At 44.3% G+C, this 18,002-nt stretch overlaps 1 protein-coding gene across 2 annotated transcripts in view; it reads left to right on the forward strand.

Moving 5' to 3' along the window:
* Window positions 1-17,749, forward strand: part of EDEM1 (ER degradation enhancing alpha-mannosidase like protein 1) — a 28,561-nt gene extending 10,812 nt beyond the window's left edge. The window contains exons 4-12 of one of the 2 annotated variants that reach the window (XM_041764125.1): window positions 292-463; window positions 1,650-1,833; window positions 3,494-3,668; window positions 5,453-5,573; window positions 6,061-6,231; window positions 8,054-8,127; window positions 8,999-9,095; window positions 11,086-11,289; window positions 13,811-17,749. In XM_041764125.1, the coding sequence (XP_041620059.1) occupies window positions 292-463; window positions 1,650-1,833; window positions 3,494-3,668; window positions 5,453-5,573; window positions 6,061-6,231; window positions 8,054-8,127; window positions 8,999-9,095; window positions 11,086-11,289; window positions 13,811-13,900 (1,288 nt within the window). In that variant the 3' untranslated portion in view covers window positions 13,901-17,749. Of the gene's footprint in view, window positions 1-291; window positions 464-1,649; window positions 1,834-3,493; window positions 3,669-5,452; window positions 5,574-6,060; window positions 6,232-8,053; window positions 8,128-8,998; window positions 9,096-11,085; window positions 11,290-13,810 lie in introns of those variants that run through there. The other variant, XM_041764126.1, reaches the window with a different exon arrangement.
* The last annotated feature ends 253 nt before the right edge of the window (window positions 17,750-18,002 follow it).

Consider the following 18,002-nt stretch of genomic DNA (forward strand, 5'->3'; position numbering starts at 1 on the left):
TCTGATGAGATGTTGGAGACTGCCAGCCATTAGTTACTACTTTAAGTGAGATTATTCTTGGCGGCCTCAGGTGAATGGTTCTCTTTCTCCTTTCCAGTAATGTGGTTAACTAGAATCGGTCACTTGTTATCAGGGCTGGAAAGACCTTCAAGGAGCCATGCAGTTCAGTTCCTCTGATTCTGGGCAGCTCTGAGTTCAGGGGATTTGAAGCTGTCACTCTAAACTGGTTTGTATGCCCTGACAAACAACATGCTTTTATTATTTTTGTATTCTTGTCATCCTGTCTTTTAGGGTCCTAGGAAGCCTCCTTTCTGCCCACAGAATAATAACTGACTCCAAGCAGCCCTTTGGTGACATGACAATTAAGGATTATGATAACGAATTGTTGCACATGGCTCACGATCTGGCTGTGCGCCTCCTCCCTGCCTTTGAAAACACCAAGACAGGGATCCCCTATCCTCGGGTAGGTAGACCAGTTTGACATTTCCGCATCTTCCTGAATTAAAACTCTTTTTTGATTAATTTATTTGGGGGAAAAGGGGAGGTAATGTGAAAGAGGAAAGCTGTGTCCTTGAGAGAATTTGGCCCTAAATATGATATTTTTTTAATCCCTTTAGCATTTACCAAGAACCTACTGCATGTCAGGCATACAGTGACATATTTTGATTCTTCCCTTTAAGAATTTTTTGTTCCTGTGCTCAGTATTCTGAAGTTCTGCATGTGAGATTTATATCTCCTGCTATAGAATAGCATGGGGAATTTGTCTTTATTTCTGGCTCGAGTACATTTCCCCAAAGACCCTCATGTGTGTACTTTAGGGTCCTGGTGAACGTTCTTGGGAATGCCTCACATGGATCTTTCAAGTAGAAGCCTGCACAGCCCAGCCAGTTAGCTGCTGACTTAAATGCAAGATCTGAAATGAGATTATATCTTTGTGGCATGCAATTTGCTGAGCTCAGAACTCCTTTGGGAATTGAGTCAGGCTTTTAGGTAACCAGCAGAGAATTGCCAGCCCACAGAGCCTCAGTGATGAAAGAGGCTGTCACATTCTTCCTGTATCTCCCTTGTCTACTAGTCCATGATTTGTTTATGTTCGCTGAGCGGGGGTGAGTTCCTAGTAGCTCACTTAAAATTTATAAGGGATTCCACAGCTGGCCTTTTTTTTGAATGCCAAAGCCTGGTGCTAGAAAGAGGTGGATTAGTGAATAGCATTGTAACCATTCCCCTGACACTTGCTCTTATTCAAACAAGGTTCTGGGTGTCTTTATTGTCTTGTTTGTGTCTTTTATTTTATTTTTTTAAAAGATTTTATTTATTTATTCATGAGAGAGAGAGAGAGGCAGAAACACTGGCAGAGGGAGAAGCAGGCTTCCTGCAGAGCCTGATGTGGGACTCGATCCCCGTACTCCAGGATCATGCCCTGAGCCAAAGGCAGAGGCTCAACTGCTGAGCCTCCCAGGTGTCCCATTGTTTGTGTCTTTTAAGCATTAACTCCCTTATCTATCTCAGATGTGACATGGGAGGCAGTGAGCTGAGTCCACTGTAGTAAGTTTGATTCATTTGTTGAATCTAGTGGCTATGACCTGGCCTTCTAGCCCTGAGGGTTCATCACGCCTTGCCACAAATCCTTTGTCTCTTCCTGTCCCCAGGTGAATCTAAAGACAGGTGTTCCTCCTGACAGCAATAATGAGACGTGCACAGCAGGAGCTGGTTCCCTCCTGGTGGAATTTGGGATTCTGAGCCGACTCCTAGGGGACTCTACATTTGAGTGGGTGGCCAGACGTGCTGTGAAAGCCCTTTGGAACCTGCGGAGCAATGATACGGGATTATTAGGTATGATGGCACCTTCTCAGGCCATTGGGACCGTGTACATTTGGCTCCCTTTCCTTTCCTCTTCTCTAGGGCTCTACATCCTCTCCACTCTTTCTGTCTGTACTGCTGAACTGGACAGTTGACACCTCAGAAAGAATGGCCCTCAGTGTCTTCATGTCTAGTTTCTCTGTGGGACTTTCTGCTTAGAGTGAGGCTGTAACATTTGATGGGAAAGAATAATGCTTTTGCCATTTGAGGGTTCCCTCTGATTTGAATCCCCTGGCATATTCTACTTGAAAATAATTGTTAATAGAAATGCTATAAAAAGAACTGCCTCTAAGGCAGGTTATATTATTTTAACATAAGGCTCTAAATTAGGAATTTAGTGTTACTGGTAGAGTGGCTTTCTCCTTTAAAAAAAAAAACCCTGGGCGTGTGGTAGTAGGTTGAAAGGCCAGATTAACCTATATTAGGTGGGATTTTTTTTTTCCTCTTGAGAATGCTAGTCAAGATATTAAACTATTTTGGAATATTTCAAACCTATACACGCAGGGAGAAAGTAGAATAAATAATGGATCCCTATGTACTCCTCATTCATCTTCAATAATTACTAGTTTTTTGCTATTTAAGATGTTATTTTAAACTGTCTTACATTAAGAAAAAACCTTTTTGTCATTGAGAAGTACCTTGATTGGTTGTCCTAGAGCCATAGAGTGTCACTGCAAGAGCATTGCTTTTTGAAAGTGTGTTTTTTTTTTTTTTTTTTTTTTTTAAGTAATGTCTGTGCCCAGTGTAGGGCTTAAACTTGTGACCCTGAGATCAAGAGTCCCATGCTCCACTGATTGAGCTGGCTAGGGGCCCCACAAGTGATTTTTGATTATGCCTTAAGTTATTAAACTTATTGACATATTTGTTGTGTTTAATAACAGTGGTGGAAATAAAAAAGTTGCCCAATTGCTACCCTACCACCAAATGGTTTGCCAGTGTCACCACAAATTGTCACCTTTTAAATTTCCATATACTCTGTCAGTCTGGCATGTGCAAGTGTTTATATACCTTCAACCTATAATATAAATAAGCATTTTTATTCTGTCTTACATTTGGCAGTTCAGGTTTTCTGTGTCATTACCTTGTTTTCAGGGCTATTGGTTTATTTCTTTTCTCATAGCTATCGTTTTTAAAATCTACATATAGTCCATTAACTCTTCCTGTGTTGGACACTTGGATTATTTCTGTTTTTTTCTCCCCCCTCCCATTTTACAGATAATATAAATCATACAATTCATAATTCTTGATGAACAACACAATACTTTTTCTTAAAAACATTTTTTTTTCACAAAGGATAAGTTCCCAGGAATGGCATTACCAAGTCAAAGGTTTGAACACTCAGTTGGCGTTTGAAATGCATTTTTAATCTGGAAAGGCAAAATGACAACTTTACTTTTCTTGTGTCTTAAGTGTTTTTCCCAGTTTTATCCCAGTATTTAAACACCTTATATTCAGAAAGATTTCCTGGCTCTCTGTGCCCCTGATGGGACTGATACAAACATGAGGGCCAAGCGTTCTCTTTCTGCCTTCACTTTTTTGCTAAGCACAAGGATGTGGAAGAGCAGTGGGGGCTGGAGTAGGAGGGCACCCTGGCATGTAACTGGGGCCCGACGGGCTCTCTTTGTTTTTGCAGGCAACGTGGTGAACATTCAGACAGGCCGCTGGGTTGGCAAGCAGAGCGGCTTGGGCGCCGGCCTGGACTCCTTCTATGAATACCTCTTGAAATCTTACATTCTCTTTGGAGAAAAGGAAGACCTAGAAATGTTTAATGCAGCATACCGAAGTATTCAGAACTACCTGAGAAGAGGGTGCGTCTCCTCTCTTGCCCTGTAAAACAAACCCCTGTGGCGTTCCCACCATGATTCCACAGCACTGTTTGGTCTCAGCGTTCATCTTCCCATTTCCTAGTTGTTGATCGGACCTTTGGGGGTGAAGAGCTGTATTAGCCTTCCACTGTGGCATTACAAATTACCCCAGCACTGGGTGGATTAAAACAACACACATTATCTCACTCGGTTTCTGAGGGTCAGGAATCCAAGAGCCGTGGAGTGCCCTGAGTCTCACAGGATTGTCACCAGGCTGTCGGCAGGGGCTATGGCCCTGTCAAGGCTTGGTCAGGGCCAGAGGACCCACTTGTAGGCTCATGCCTCTGCTGGTTGGCAGGTTTCAATCCCTTGCCATGTGGACCTTTTTGTAGGCAGGTTATGGTGCCAGGCTTCCCCCAGAGTGGGTGATCTGAGGGAGGTAGAAAGAGAGACCAAAGGGTGCTGTCATGACCTACTGTTGAAATGACAAACCAGCACTTCTGCCCGGCTCTATAGGTCCCACAGACGAACCCTGATACAGTGTGGAAGGGGGCCGTACAAGTCACACCCTTTGTGACTGCCAGAAGTCAGGGATCTTTGGGGCCATGGTGGAGACTGGCTGTCCCAAGGAGTGACATGTGCCTGTGTTTCACTGGGGCTTTAATTGCAGATGGAGCTGTAATACAGGACAATTACTGAGTTGTTGTTGTTGTTGGTTTTTTTTTTTTTTTTTTTTTTTACTTTCAAAGACTTGTTTGGATTGGTCTTTATACCTAATGAGAGGAAGGACAGTTACCACATGTCCCCCCTCTGTTGATTAAAACAGCATTATTTGCTACTACTCATATGTACAATCAGGGGGGCAGGAGAGGAGTGCCATTCAAAGCTACAGCGGCTTCTACCCCGATGTCACCTTACTTCCTTGGGCCTTTCTTCATATGCTTTTATTATTAAATGTCCATTGCAAGTAATAGCTACTGAGTTTCTGCATCTTAGGGTTTTCTTAGACTCATTTCTATGTTAGCTGTTGTAGGAACCCCTTATGTGAGGGCTGTGTTTTAGTAAGAGGCCGTCTGGCCAGGATTTAGTCATTTTTGCTTTTTATTTATTTATTTATTTATTTATTTATTTTTATTTATGATAGTCACAGAGAGAGAGAGAGAGAGAGGCAGAGACACAGGCAGAGGGAGAAGCAGGCTCCATGCACCGGGAGCCTGATGTGGGATTCGATCCTGGGTCTCCAGGATCGCGCCCTGGGCCAAAGACAGGCGCCAAACCGCTGCGCCACCCAGGGATCCCTCATTTTTGCTTTTTAAAGTCCCAAACTAAATTGAGTGATGATCCCTGAGCATCTTGCTTATGCATTCGTTCCTTTGGGCCCCTGGTATAGGACTTTATCAGAGAAGAGACTCTTGTGTGGAGAAGTAACCAGAGGCTTTTCTACTCCAGTCAAATCCAGCAAAGACCCATGCTAGATACCATATTATGTGGCAGTATTTGTAAGCCTGAACGTCCAAGTGTTTTCTGCAAAAAATACGGTGAAATCCCTGATAAGTTACAATGGCTAAATTAAGAACTTTTATTCTATGGTAGATGTTACCTTATGCTAGAGTCTGGTATCAACAGGTAGAGGCAGTTTATCTCCAAAGGTTTAAAGAGTGAGTTAGGAGAAAACGTTAATGTTGATTCCACTGAAGTTTAACCACGAGGAGCTGCGGGAGGAGCTGGGCTGGAGCTCTGTCAGTGATCTTTCTTTTCACCTTTGACCGCTCTGCTTGGGTCCTTAGTCGGGAAGCCTGTAACGAAGGAGAAGGAGACCCCCCGCTGTATGTCAATGTGAACATGTTCAGTGGGCAGCTGATGAACACTTGGATCGACTCTCTGCAGGCCTTCTTCCCCGGGCTGCAGGTATCTTGTGATCATGTTTACCAAGAAAAAGCTGTCATTGGAAAGCGTTTCTGTTTTTTTCCTCTTTTCTTTCTCTGAGACCAGAGCATTCTCTGGCTCCTCTGGATTTGGGAGGTTAGTAGCACAATATATGTCCTGATTATTCTGTTTGTGGGATCAGCCCCAGAATATTGAACAGAGCCATACTAAGTAAGTGTAAAACCATGGCTGGAAAGTGTGATTTTTGAATCATCTGTCTCTTAATTTTGTTTGTTCTTTGCTCATAAGAATGGTAAACCTCTTGTCCCATGCAGTTTGCATCAATTTGGCATTGTGAGTCAGTTAGGGAGGGCATCCTTTTTCCTGGGTTGCTCCTTTTGGGTTGATTTTTGTCTCCAGTCAGGTCAGATGAGAACCGGGGGGCAGAGGGACAGCCCAGGGCCTTGCCACTATGTCTTGCTGCTCTGAAAAAAGATTCTTAGCCTGGTGACCTGTGTCTTCTCCGTAGGTTCTGATAGGAGATGTGGAAGATGCCATCTGCCTCCATGCCTTTTACTACGCCATCTGGAAACGCTACGGGGCCCTCCCTGAGAGGTATAACTGGCAGCTCCAGGCCCCTGATGTGCTCTTCTACCCGCTGAGACCAGAGCTAGTGGAGTCTACATATCTCCTCTACCAGGTACTAGAGTTTGTTGATCAGTAGTTTGTATTTAAATGTTAGCAACTGGTTTTTAGCAAACATTGGCTGAGTGGTGTAGAGGTGTGTTGTTTCCTAGTGACTGTGATATGGTTGCCACCTAACCATAGGCTTGTCGGTGTTTAGTGTGATTCATGGTTCCCTGGGACAGAGAAGGTGTCTGCAGTCTCACACCAAATTGTTGAATCTAATCTTCTCCAAAGCCCATTGTGCCTGTACCATGGGGCTTTTCTCTCCCACCCTGACACATGAAAGAGGACTTAGTACTCAATGTTTTCTAGATCTGTTTGGCCAAAGAACTCTTTTTTGGGATATAGTTCTGTATTCATGCGCTGTGGAGCACTGGTCTGTGTAATAATTACTCAGACGAAAGGAATTCTTTTTCTGGGTAAAGGAAATCATCTGGGATTCATCCGAATGCCTATTTTTGTTTAACGCTTAAAAAAACATATAGTGTTCATTTTTCCATGAAATTTAATGCCAGAGAGATTGTCACTTTAACTGTGAAGTCTCCCCCGCAGCCTAAGGCAGATATTTATACTTCTGGGCCTGCCATCCGTCTATACACACTGGGAGTGTGCATCCATTCACAAACACAGCAGCTTTCTACAAAGCCTGTCTTCAGTGCACCTCAGGGGACCTGTGACAGATGCCTGCAGGGAGCAAGCCTAGACAAGAAGATACTTATTTTTATGAGTCTTGGTAGTAGGATTAGTACTGGGGTTTGGATTTAGTAAAGATAAAATGAACACCTAATCGTGCCATTTGCTTCTAGAGGAAAAAGGGAAAAATCCTATGAAACTGGTCAAAGTCCTCACATGTAAAGAGAGACCGCATGAGTCTTAGATGACCTCTCAGAAGAGGGCAAAGATAGCCTCCAGGCTTTCTTCTCTGAGCTGGGTGTACAGTCAGGTTCCATGTGCTCCGAGGATGCCATGCCTGGTGCTGCCGGAGTTCTCTTAAGCTTAGGTCTGTTGCCTTTGGGTTTATACCTCTTCATTTCTGTCACTTCTTCTTTCCTATTTTCAGCTTCTTCTCCCTTTGACTATTTTCTTAGAAGGCAGAGAAACCTGCAGCTTTCTGGCTCCACCCTCGGAGGCCACTCCCTGTGCTCTCCTCCCACACAGACTGCTGCCCTTAGAGTAGTTTGCATATGCTGCTGCAGGTTGGCACTAGGCATGAAATAAAGATGATTCCCAGCTTTTGAACTGGATGTGGTGGACAGGTCTCATTTTCTCAGAAAATTGGTTTCCTAATGAAACCATATAAGAGCATGGAGCAGAGTAAGCAACCCTAGGGACTGAGTTCATCAGGCAATTCGAGAGGAAAGTGTGGGGGCCTCCTGTTTGAGAGTCTTCTTGTTCCTCTCAGCTTTTCCTCTAAAGGCTACACGTGGAATGGGGGCTGAGTCCTGTGTCCTTAGGTTTGCATCTTATGTTTCTAGGGAGTTCTGAGGCAAGAAAGAGTAGATTTGTTCTCACCTATGGTACTCTCAGTGAGGCATTATTTCATTTCTGATTATGGTGGGGAGCTGGAGAGCCAGAGCAGGGTATTGTTCTATCCTGAGGCAGGACTGCCTCTGGCCTGGTTAAGGTTAAACACACTAGATGGACTTTGACGTGAACCAACAGAACACCTTAGTTCTTGAACATTTATGACCCTTCAAGATCAAGAGAGCTGGGCGCTGTGCCTGCCTTTGGCCAGTGACTCACCTCCTCAGGAGATTCCTGCAGTCACCGTGATGTTTATTGATGGCATGTTTTCCAGGCCCTTGCTGGATCACACTCTCTCATGTTCTCTCTAGGCAACCAAGAATCCCTTCTACCTCCATGTAGGAATGGATATTCTGCAGAGTCTGGAAAAGTACACAAAAGTCAAGTTAGTTTCCTAAGTTCCTTCCTTTTTCTGTTGGCCACTTTTGATTTCTTTCAGTTGTTCTGGGGAAGTATTCTGTTTTGCACTTTAATTTATAGAACAGGTCATTAATGTTTACTCTTTAGGGAATTTGCTTATTTTTTGCATAGCAGGACAGGTCCATTATAGTGGGAATTACTTTTAATTTTTTTTTCACGTTTTTTTTTTTTTCTGTAAGATTCCAGTAGACTATGTATATTCTTTTTAAGTAACTTATTTTCTCTAGTTTTACAAATAATACATGTACTAAAAATTTAGAGATTACAGAAAATATGGAGGTAGACTATTATCACCGTAATCTCCATGTGCAGATAACCACAATCAGCATTTAAGTTTATATACTTAAATCATTTTCCTATATTTGTATGTATAATGTGTGTATGTATGCATATATTAAAAAAGAACTGTATTTCAATTTTGGGACCTGCTTTTTTTCACCTAGCAGCATATCTTAAGTATTTTATTACAAAATAGTATTTTACACTACCCAATAAGTCAGTTCTACAGATACTGGGACAAAAAATTTCAATCAGTTCTAAATTTGTTGCCAGTCCTTTTCTTGGTGTCATGTTAGCTCTTGGCAGATGAGCTCCACCACCTCCACCTGCTTTCTCTCCACAACTAACCTGATGATTTTGCAGCCAAACCATTTTTTAATGAATTTGCAAATAGTCTAGGCTGCAGAAGGATAGCTCTTAAATCTAACCTAATTTGTTTTTCATATGGTATTTGATGATTTGGTTGATTTTTCTGTTAATAGTCTATTTCTGCTTCTTAAATTAACAAGCAAGCAGGAAGGAGCAGAGGTAGGACTAACAGGGCAATTGTTTTGCAGGTGTGGGTATGCTACATTGCATCATGTCATAGACAAATCCAAAGAGGACCGGATGGAGAGCTTCTTTCTCAGTGAGACCTGTAAATACTTGTATCTGGTAAGTGTGTTAGAAGGTTAACCCCAAAAATGTTTATTACTGCTTGGAGCATGCATTATTTGATCTTCCATCTAGCATATATTCGCTGGGCACTTCTCCGTGCTGGACATGTGCTGGCCCAGGGACACAGTACTATCAAAACAAAAGCATATTGCTGTCATCCGCTGTGGTTTCTAACCTCATGGGGGAAGTGTCGTCAAGTAAACAAACAAATGAACTTTCGATTGATCACGACTGACCGATAAGCCATGGTCACGGTTTATAAAGGACCCGCCCACATGAGTGGTGGCAATCAGGGAAGGCTTCTTTGAGGAAGCGCCAGTGTCTACAGCTCTTAAGTCTTTTGATGTGTGTGAGTGTGGCTAAGACCCCAGCCTGGTTGGCTCTCTGTCCAGGCCCACATTTCTCGTGTGTAGAAAGACAGTCACGGGACCTGGAGGAAACCTTTAAGGGGTCATTTGTCAGCATTCATTTTTTTTCCCTAATGGGAGCTGCTATCTGCACGGAGAGGTCAGGTGACTTGCCTGGGTTTTTGGGGTGATTGCATGGCAGAGCTAAGGCTTCACTCTCAGTGCTGACTTCTGCAGTGCTCTTGCCACTTTCCTACTCTGCAGCATGCGCACATGGTATGAGTGGCATGTGCACATGGCTACTCTACTACCTTCTCTACCACTGTACTTAAGGATACTTCCTCAAGGCACAGAGGGTCAGAAACAGTGTGGAGGCTGAGATTCTAAGGTAAATGAGCTGTAGTGACAGGCCGTGTTATTGAGGTCTCTGGTTCCCAGGCCCAGGGGCCAGCTGGATCAGAAACACCCTAGGCCCTTGTTAAAGTTACAGCCCTGCTGAATCAGAATCTTCAGGAGTAGGCTCAAGAATCTGTAATTTTGACAATGGCTTGTGGTTTGGTACAAAGCCACGGTTTAGAATTACCAGTCTAATCTGGTGTGGCTTTTCACAGGACACTGTGCAGGAGGTGTGCCCACGGGAAGATGGCCACCCTGCCGTCCGATCCCTGTGAGGGCCTAGGTCTCTCCATCAGTGACTGTGTCAGGGCCAGGTGGGCCGCTGCAGGCTGATAGAAGCCCTACGTGCATCCCCGTTCTGCAGCCCTCAATGCCTGGAGTGTTCACAGGGCGAGTTCTAGAGCAAATGATGGAGACTCCTTAGGCTGTTCTAGAAGGAAGAACATAGGCTCTGGGGCGAAAAAACCTAGGCCTACCCTATTCTTCTCCTGTGAGCTGTGGAAATGGACAAGTTGTGCTGAGCCTCTTTTTTCCTCATCTGCCAAATACTTCAGGGGACTGTAAGGTTTCTTCCATCACTGACATTTCTGTTCTAAATGTTTGCTCATTTAACATTTACCTGACACCTGCCTTCTCCACCCACTAACCTGTCCTGTATTCAGTTACGTGTTCTTTCTGGATGCTCCTGTCGCACGCCTACTGTTGAAGGAAGGCACTGCCCTGTGTGCCTCTGTCCTCACAGCCTGGCCTGTGTTCTGACAGGAATCAATGGGATGGTGGCACAGGTGTCTTGCTCTATCAGGCCCTGGGATGTGGTGAAAGATAAAGTGTATGCTTCTTCCCCTCCAGCATTTTCCAGTTCAGGGCCTATGTGTGTGTGTGAGGTGGAGGTAGTTCTAGAATTCTAGTGCCAGAACTCTCAGGGGAGTATATGGGGGTCATCCAGAGAGCAAGTTTGGGTCTCAGCCCTGGGATTTCTGAATCTTTAGGTTTGAGCAGGGTGGGATGGGATGGGGTAAATTCAGGCATTTGAGTTTAAACAAAACTGGTGATTCTGCATTGCAGCCACAGTTGGGAATCACCTTTTTACCCGTATGTCCCTGAAAAGCCTGAGGACCCAGCAAATTCTACTCCCTGAGTGGTCTGGGACATACTCGTCTGAATTTGTTACGAATGTGCTACAATTATCAGTTGTATCTTTTTTGTTTTGTTTTGTTTTGTTTTTTTCTTTCCTTTCTTACTAGCTATTTGATGAGGAGAATCCAGTCCACAAATCTGGAACCAAATACATGTTTACAACCGAGGGACACATTGTATCTGTGGACAAACATCTTCGGGAATCTCCCTGGAAGGAATTCTTTTCTGAAGAGGGAGGGCAGGATCCAGAGGGGAAGTCTGTGCACAGGCCTAAATCACCCGAGATAAAAGTCATCAACTCCAGCTCCAATGTAAGTTGCTTTCTCCAGGGGAGGCTTGGCTTGCATGTGGAGGAGGAGAAAATAATACAAACTTGTCATCCAAAGTCCCTGAGAGAAAAATTGGTGGCCTACTCAGACTGGGTCAATTGGAGGGGAATTTCCCAAAAGGCCATTGACGTGGATATCATCAAGATGTGGGGACCCCTAGGGGCAGCACCACTTCTCTCCTAGCTGTAGGGGCTGCAGGGGCTCCAGGGGCTCATGGTCATGGGAACCTGGATGGGGAGAGGTGTGCAGAGCAGGGGGGTCTCCCAGCAAAGTCTTGTTCTGAGCTGGCTTCAGTGACCTTGTGGGAAAGAGCCAGCAGAGTAAGCCCTTGACCATCTTCCCTTCTCATCTACTGGAGCTTCTCATTGGCAATGCTCACCAGAAGGCAGAGGCCACAGGGACCTTTTGGTTTAATCTGTCAAATTGGCCTTGGGGGCCAGAGCAGGATGGGAAGGGCAGAGAGCAGAGCTGAAAGGACAAATGGAGGAGGCCCAGCCAAATCACCCACCAGCAGGAGAGGGGGGAAAAAAGCAGTCATCAGTCATCGTGACTTTTAATGAAATGCTTTTTGAAGTGCAGAAGAAACTTGGTTTCATTTAAAGCAGGGTTTCACTGAGCATGCCTCGATCGTCCTGATGAACACTGGGAAAGATTTGGAAACAAGTCCTGGAGTTTGTGGTAGGAGTCCGAGATAATTGTATTGATCAGAGTCAAATAGGATGGTTTGAAAGTGAGGATGGGGAAGGAGACCCTGCATCAGTTGAAAGTCAAACCGTGTTATGCCACCTCTCTGCTCAGAAAAAGCTATGCTGTCAAGATTTCTCCATCTTCTTCTAAACTGCCCTGGTTAGTGGACATCCCGCCCTCCCAGGCTGTGCTTCTGTACTTGGCCTTCAGCATCCCATTGAAGGGCCAGGAGCTATATTGACGGACCAGAGCAGAGCAAACTCCCCCAAATCGCCATAAGGCCATGCAGTGTAGACCAGGTGAACACAGCCTAAGTGGGAAGGAAATGGAAGGAGGAGAGCTGGGGGAGAGAAATAGTAACAGTTAACATTTGCGTATAATACCTACCAAAGCCCAGGCCCCGGTATCCAACCAGTCGTGCATGTTAACCTCTCACAGCAGCCCCGTGAGGGTAGGTGCCTCTGGGCTCCTCATTTCACATGTGGAGAAAGGGAGGCACAGAGAGGATCCTGGCTCTTGTTGGAACCAGCAGGTGGCCGGGAAGGAGACACTCATCTTAGACCTGATCCTGTGCCTGGCTCTTGCTATGTCGGCCTGTCCCAGGGGTTCCGTTAGGCTCATGGCCTAGTGGGGAGACCCACTCCTCCTTGGGTGTTTGTTGGTAAAGTGCTGTTGCAGCACACGGGAGGGAGGAGTTAATCTGCCAGGGAAAATACAGAGGGCTTCTTGGCAGAGGTTGCTTTTCTGAATATCCTTGAAGGATGAGGAGGAGCTTCCCAGGAAGTGCTGTTCCGGCAGCAAGAATGGCACCTACAGATGCACAGCTGGGGAGAATTTGGGGCCAACTGAAGGACCTGTTTGTTGGCCTTGATCTTACAAGGCTGAGGAACAGGGCATAGTGGTAGTTCAGAGGGGTGCGAATGTGTTTCTTTGGGGGCAAGTGTGTAATGAATGTATGTGGAAACTGCAGATAAATGTGTTTGGTTCTCAAACTTGCATCTCCTTTGCAGGGGGGAAAAACAAAACAAAAAAGCTCTGTCAGGCATTTAGGATTTTAGCTGTGGATGAAAAGAGCCATAAACTCAGAAAAACCACAGGACAGTTGACCCTTGACCATTGCAGATCTAAACTGCACGTCAGTGTTTCTTGACAAAATATAGTACCATCCTGTAAATGTATTTTCTCTTCCTTAGGATTTTCTTAATAACATTTTTTTTCTCTAGCTTACTTTATTGTAAGAATAGACTACATACAGCATACAAAATACATGTTAATCAGCTGTTGATGTTATCAGGAAGGCTTCCAGTCAACAGTAGGCCATCAGTGGTTTTTAGGGAGTCAGAAGTTTTCTGTGGGTTTTTGACCACACTGGGGGCAGTGCCCCAATCCCTGTGTTGCTTGAAGGCCAGTTGTATCTTCATATAGCTAGAGTATTTTCTAAAATTCTGGATGTTAAGTTAAGGACACAAGGGATGGATGTTTTTAAGCCTCCCTAGGTCTCTACTTCTTCACCTCTGAATTGCAGATATTAAATTTTTTAAATTTTGTGATGGGCTGTCCACTAGGGATGGTTTGCTCCTCAAAGAGCATTGAGCAATGTCTGGAGACGATCTTGGTTTTCACGATTAGGGGAGTAAGGGTGAGGCGGCATCTAGCAGGAGAGACCAGAGATGCTGCTAACCATACTGCAGCACACAGGATGGCCCCAGATGTCACCAGGGCCCAGGTTGAGAAATCCTACTTTATTCCCAGAGCAATTAATACCCGGATTTTTAATTTAAAGTTTACATTTTTCCTTTTTCTTTTTTCTTTCTAGTGCAATCGTGTTCCTGACGAGAGGAGATACTCCCTGCCCTTAAAGAGCATCTATATGCGGCAGATTGACCAGATGGTTGGCTTGATTTGATCTACTCTCCTCTGTGTGGCCTCATCTGATACGGGATGTAAACAGCTGAACCCGCGCAGTGCAGAGATCCAGTCTGAGACAGAAGAGGATGGAAGTCTGGCCATCCGCAATGATGTAGGAATTTCTGTCCCACTCCTCACACACACCTAACAGAATCTTGCATATATTAGTGTTTCTTTTCTGTTCAATAAAATGCCCTGTTTTTCTTAAGGATATAATTTAAAGTAAGAAGGTACACAGAGATTGGCTTCTTATGACATGCTGGTTTTATAAGCACAGTGTGGATGAGGCATCTTTGAGTGATCTTCACAGCTTCACACTTTGGAATCCAACCAGTGTGTTCCTGTCTCCGGCACTTGCTGTGACTGCAGTATTGCTACCTCTCTGTTAGAGGACTGTGAACGAAATTTCTGTGCGAAAGGCCTGAGGTTCATCCCTATTTATTGCATTTTGTTTTCCTTTCTCTCTCTCATTAAACAATTGGCTCTCCCTCCACTGACGGTTTTGGATCACACGGGGGAATATCATTCAGTTATTCATTTGCACCGCAGGTATCTTCACAGTGTTACAAGTTAATTGCTTATGAATAGCTTTTATCTGAATTTCAAAAGGCAGTGTCTTAAGTTGTCACACAGCTAGGTCTTTTGGACGCTGTATTACATTTATTTTGAACTTACCTGAGGAACTCTCATAGTTCCAGAACCAGGTGCCTTTTAGAGAGAGAAAAATACCTAAGAATGTCTGAGCTTCCATCTATTTCATATTTACTAACCAAGGATTCTCAATTCTGACCAGATTTGGGTTAGAATTTTATTTTGTTTTTGTTTTCTGTGTCTTGTGCCAATTAATTAAGTCAGGGAGAAAGAAATGATCAGATGACTCTCTGGCATCCCTGAGCCGTTTCTCTATGTAATACAGGCTTTAGATTAGTGCCTTATATGATTTTGGTAGGGGCTGCTGAATGTCACAGCTGCTGCTGTGGTTTTAGCAGGCATGTTTCATATTGTCACATGGTGGGACCACAGTGAAAAAGGGGAAGGGATGAGTGTTTGTAAGGCTCTGGAAAATTCTTGGCCAGTCCTTGCCTTGCAGCCTGATATTTTAAGGAAACCTGCATTAGGAGGAAGTTGTGCTAGAACGGCTTCTTTCTTAGAACAGAAGTGTCTCTCTTTGAACTTAGGCTGAATGTTCATACAGAGCAGAGGTGGATTTGAACCCTCAGCCTGGCTTCCGTCTAACATCTGAGGTTGAAATGAATCCTGGTACAAAGGGTAGAAGTCTCTTAAGAACCTCCAGCCATACCTGTCCTGTTGCTCACCTGTCTCTGCTTGCCCACTTCAAATGATTTCCTGTTCATTTTTTAAAACCAGAAGTGTGGTCTGAGCCATTGCATACCAATCAAAGGGAGAAGTTTTATTCCTTCTTGAAAATTTCAGTGTTACTGTTTTTTGTTTTTTGTTTTTTTTTTCTTTTTTAATAGATGCAGAATTCAGTTTTTGGTGATTTTTTAATTTTTTAAATTTTTTTTCTTGGTGATTTTTAAAAAAGGGATTTTCAGTAATAAATGTATCACCTCTGTCATTTAAATATTTACTATGCAAATTGTAAAGTAAAATCAGATGCTTCTGTTTTACCTTTTTTCTTTATTTCAGAAGCATTCTCTTTATCAACCTTGTCTCATCTACTGAATAGAACATTTTGAGAATACTCTATATTTTAAGTGTTTTCGTTGACTTGGTAAAATAAAAATGCCTCATTTTACTTATGCCATGTGGATACAGGCACGAGTGTCCCCATAGCTTCTGTCCAGGCACACTGAGGTGGGACCATGAACGTCCCATTTGGGAGGATGGGGCACGTCAGGGAAGAAAGTGGGCCCTCCGTATCCGTTTTCTCTCTTGTGGTCCTGCTGGATTCTGTCTCCAGCTTCTGTGACATCGATATGTAGCATTCCAACACTACCCTCTTATCTGGGCCCATAACCTGTCACCCGCTCTGGCATTCCATCCCCCTCATGCTCAGGCCAGGGACCTGTGCCTCAGCACCACTGCCACAAGCCAGGGGCCACAGGCTGGCAGGAGATGTGTTCTGTATGAGTCTCAAGCCCCTTGACTTCTGGGCTCTGACTTGTACCAGGTGGTGAGCCTGAGGGTGAGGGCCTTACTTACTGCAGACCAGTCCTGCTGGTTGAGCTTCCGGGCTACCTGGTCGAAAGTTTGATGTTACCTAGCCCATTATCTATGGGACCAGAGGCCCAGTATTGTCTAGTGCCAGTTGTGAAAGGAAGGTTCTCTGAGCCAAGGTCAAAGCTTACTTGTGTTCTTTTTGGAAATCAGAGTGTCAACACCTGTGCTGTATCTTGCAGGACAGTTGCTGTTTCTTCTCTTCTGTGTTGCAGGATGTCAGGTAGGGAAGGGCCAAGGAGGGGAGTGTCTTGTGCCAGGACTGCCCTGATCCCTGAACAGATGTCATCCTTTGGAACAGCTGTGAGCCTGCCCCCTCCTCCAGTTCCCTGTGTAGCGAGTGTCTAGAGTCTGCTTTGGTCAACACGAGGGAAAATGGTTTTGCAAAACTGTCGTAGAAAGCTGCCCCGCAGTTAGGCTTGGCGGAGTTTGGATCTCCCACCACAGAGTTCTCAGTCAGCATAGGGCAGGCCCTGCTACTTTGGGTGATGTGACCAAGGAAGTCCATTTCTGGAACAGTAGGTGACAAAGGAAGTGTTGGCTGGCTTCCGGCTGTGCTGGCCTTGGTGAAGAACCAGCTTCCAATTTTCACATCTTTCTATAGTTTGTTCCAGCTCTTCTACCCAAACTCGGTCTGTGCCTCCAAATCCCTGGTCCCAGGCTATCCCGGATTCGAGGGGCACGTGCCATCACTGAAGTCATTGTGTGTCTATGCACCAGGGCTGTGTCTATGCAGGTGAATTGTAGAGGAGGCTCTGTATGCGATCCGAGGGCCTGAACGTGGTTCCCCCTACCTCCCCTCCTTCCCCCTCTCTCCCCTCCTCTCCCCTCCCCTCCCCCAGCAAAGAAAAATACCCTCTTAGCTATTTTCTTAGCTCAGTTTACCGAATGATTGCAAACTGTAATCCTTTGCTTTGAATCTTGTGGACTGAACGTCAGACATCCTTTTCTTCTCTCTGGAGGGCTCCAGAGGTCTTTCTCTTTTGACACTTTCAAATTGAATGCTGGTGAAACGGTAGGGCTGAATGATGGCTCTAACCAGAGTACCTGAGCAGGGACTTTTGAAGAAAATCTTCTTCTTTCCTTTTCCATTCCCAGACATCCAGCTCCTTCTCTAGTGCCTCTTCCCTGCAGGGCAGGGACCCTTGTGAAAGAGGGAAGGTGGGCTGGCTGGGCTGCGCGTCCCTAGGTGTTGCAGGGCTCAGGGTTCTGTTCCCGCTGGAGTTTGGATGTGAATCCGGGAAAATGTACCTGTGGACCTTCCTGATTCATTACCCCCTTTCCCTCTTTCTGAGAGGCAGAGAAATAATATTTTTAAAAGGTATTTTGTTTTAGTTTTAAATGGCAAAACACAAGCTGCATTTTTATTTATTATGCACAAAAAAGGTAAATCTGTTTTTACAAAAAAATCTGGAGTTGGAAACTCTGGGAAAACCTATTGAAATATACACATGCTTCTCTCTCTGTAATGTGCAATATGCTTTGCAACTATAGATGATATTTTATGTTTAATCTGTAAATAAGAAGTGTATTTAAATTAAGAGGGAGCTTTTTGTAAAAGGACCAAATGTTCTTTTATAAATGTACTAAGAAATATCTTGTTCTTTGAAATTTATTAGGATTTTTATGAGTAATTTTTATTAAAAGATTCTTTTTTTTTTTTGAATTGTCATTTTGTTTCTCATTTATATACTCACACATATACATTACACACAGGACAAACTATAAAACTAGACAAATAAAAACATTGTGTTGTTTTTTTTTTTTCCACAGCTGAGCCCTGAGTAGTACCGTTCCATGTCTGTCTGTCATACCTTCTATTGAACTGTCCTTGCCATGTGGTTTAGTCCTGGCCCCCACACCCTCTCCCCTCTGCATTAGCCTCTTTCTCCCAGGCACTGACTCATTCGCAATTCTTG

This window comes from Vulpes lagopus, chromosome 7, assembly GCF_018345385.1.
Source record: "Vulpes lagopus strain Blue_001 chromosome 7, ASM1834538v1, whole genome shotgun sequence".
Classification (NCBI taxonomy): domain Eukaryota; kingdom Metazoa; phylum Chordata; class Mammalia; order Carnivora; family Canidae; genus Vulpes; species Vulpes lagopus.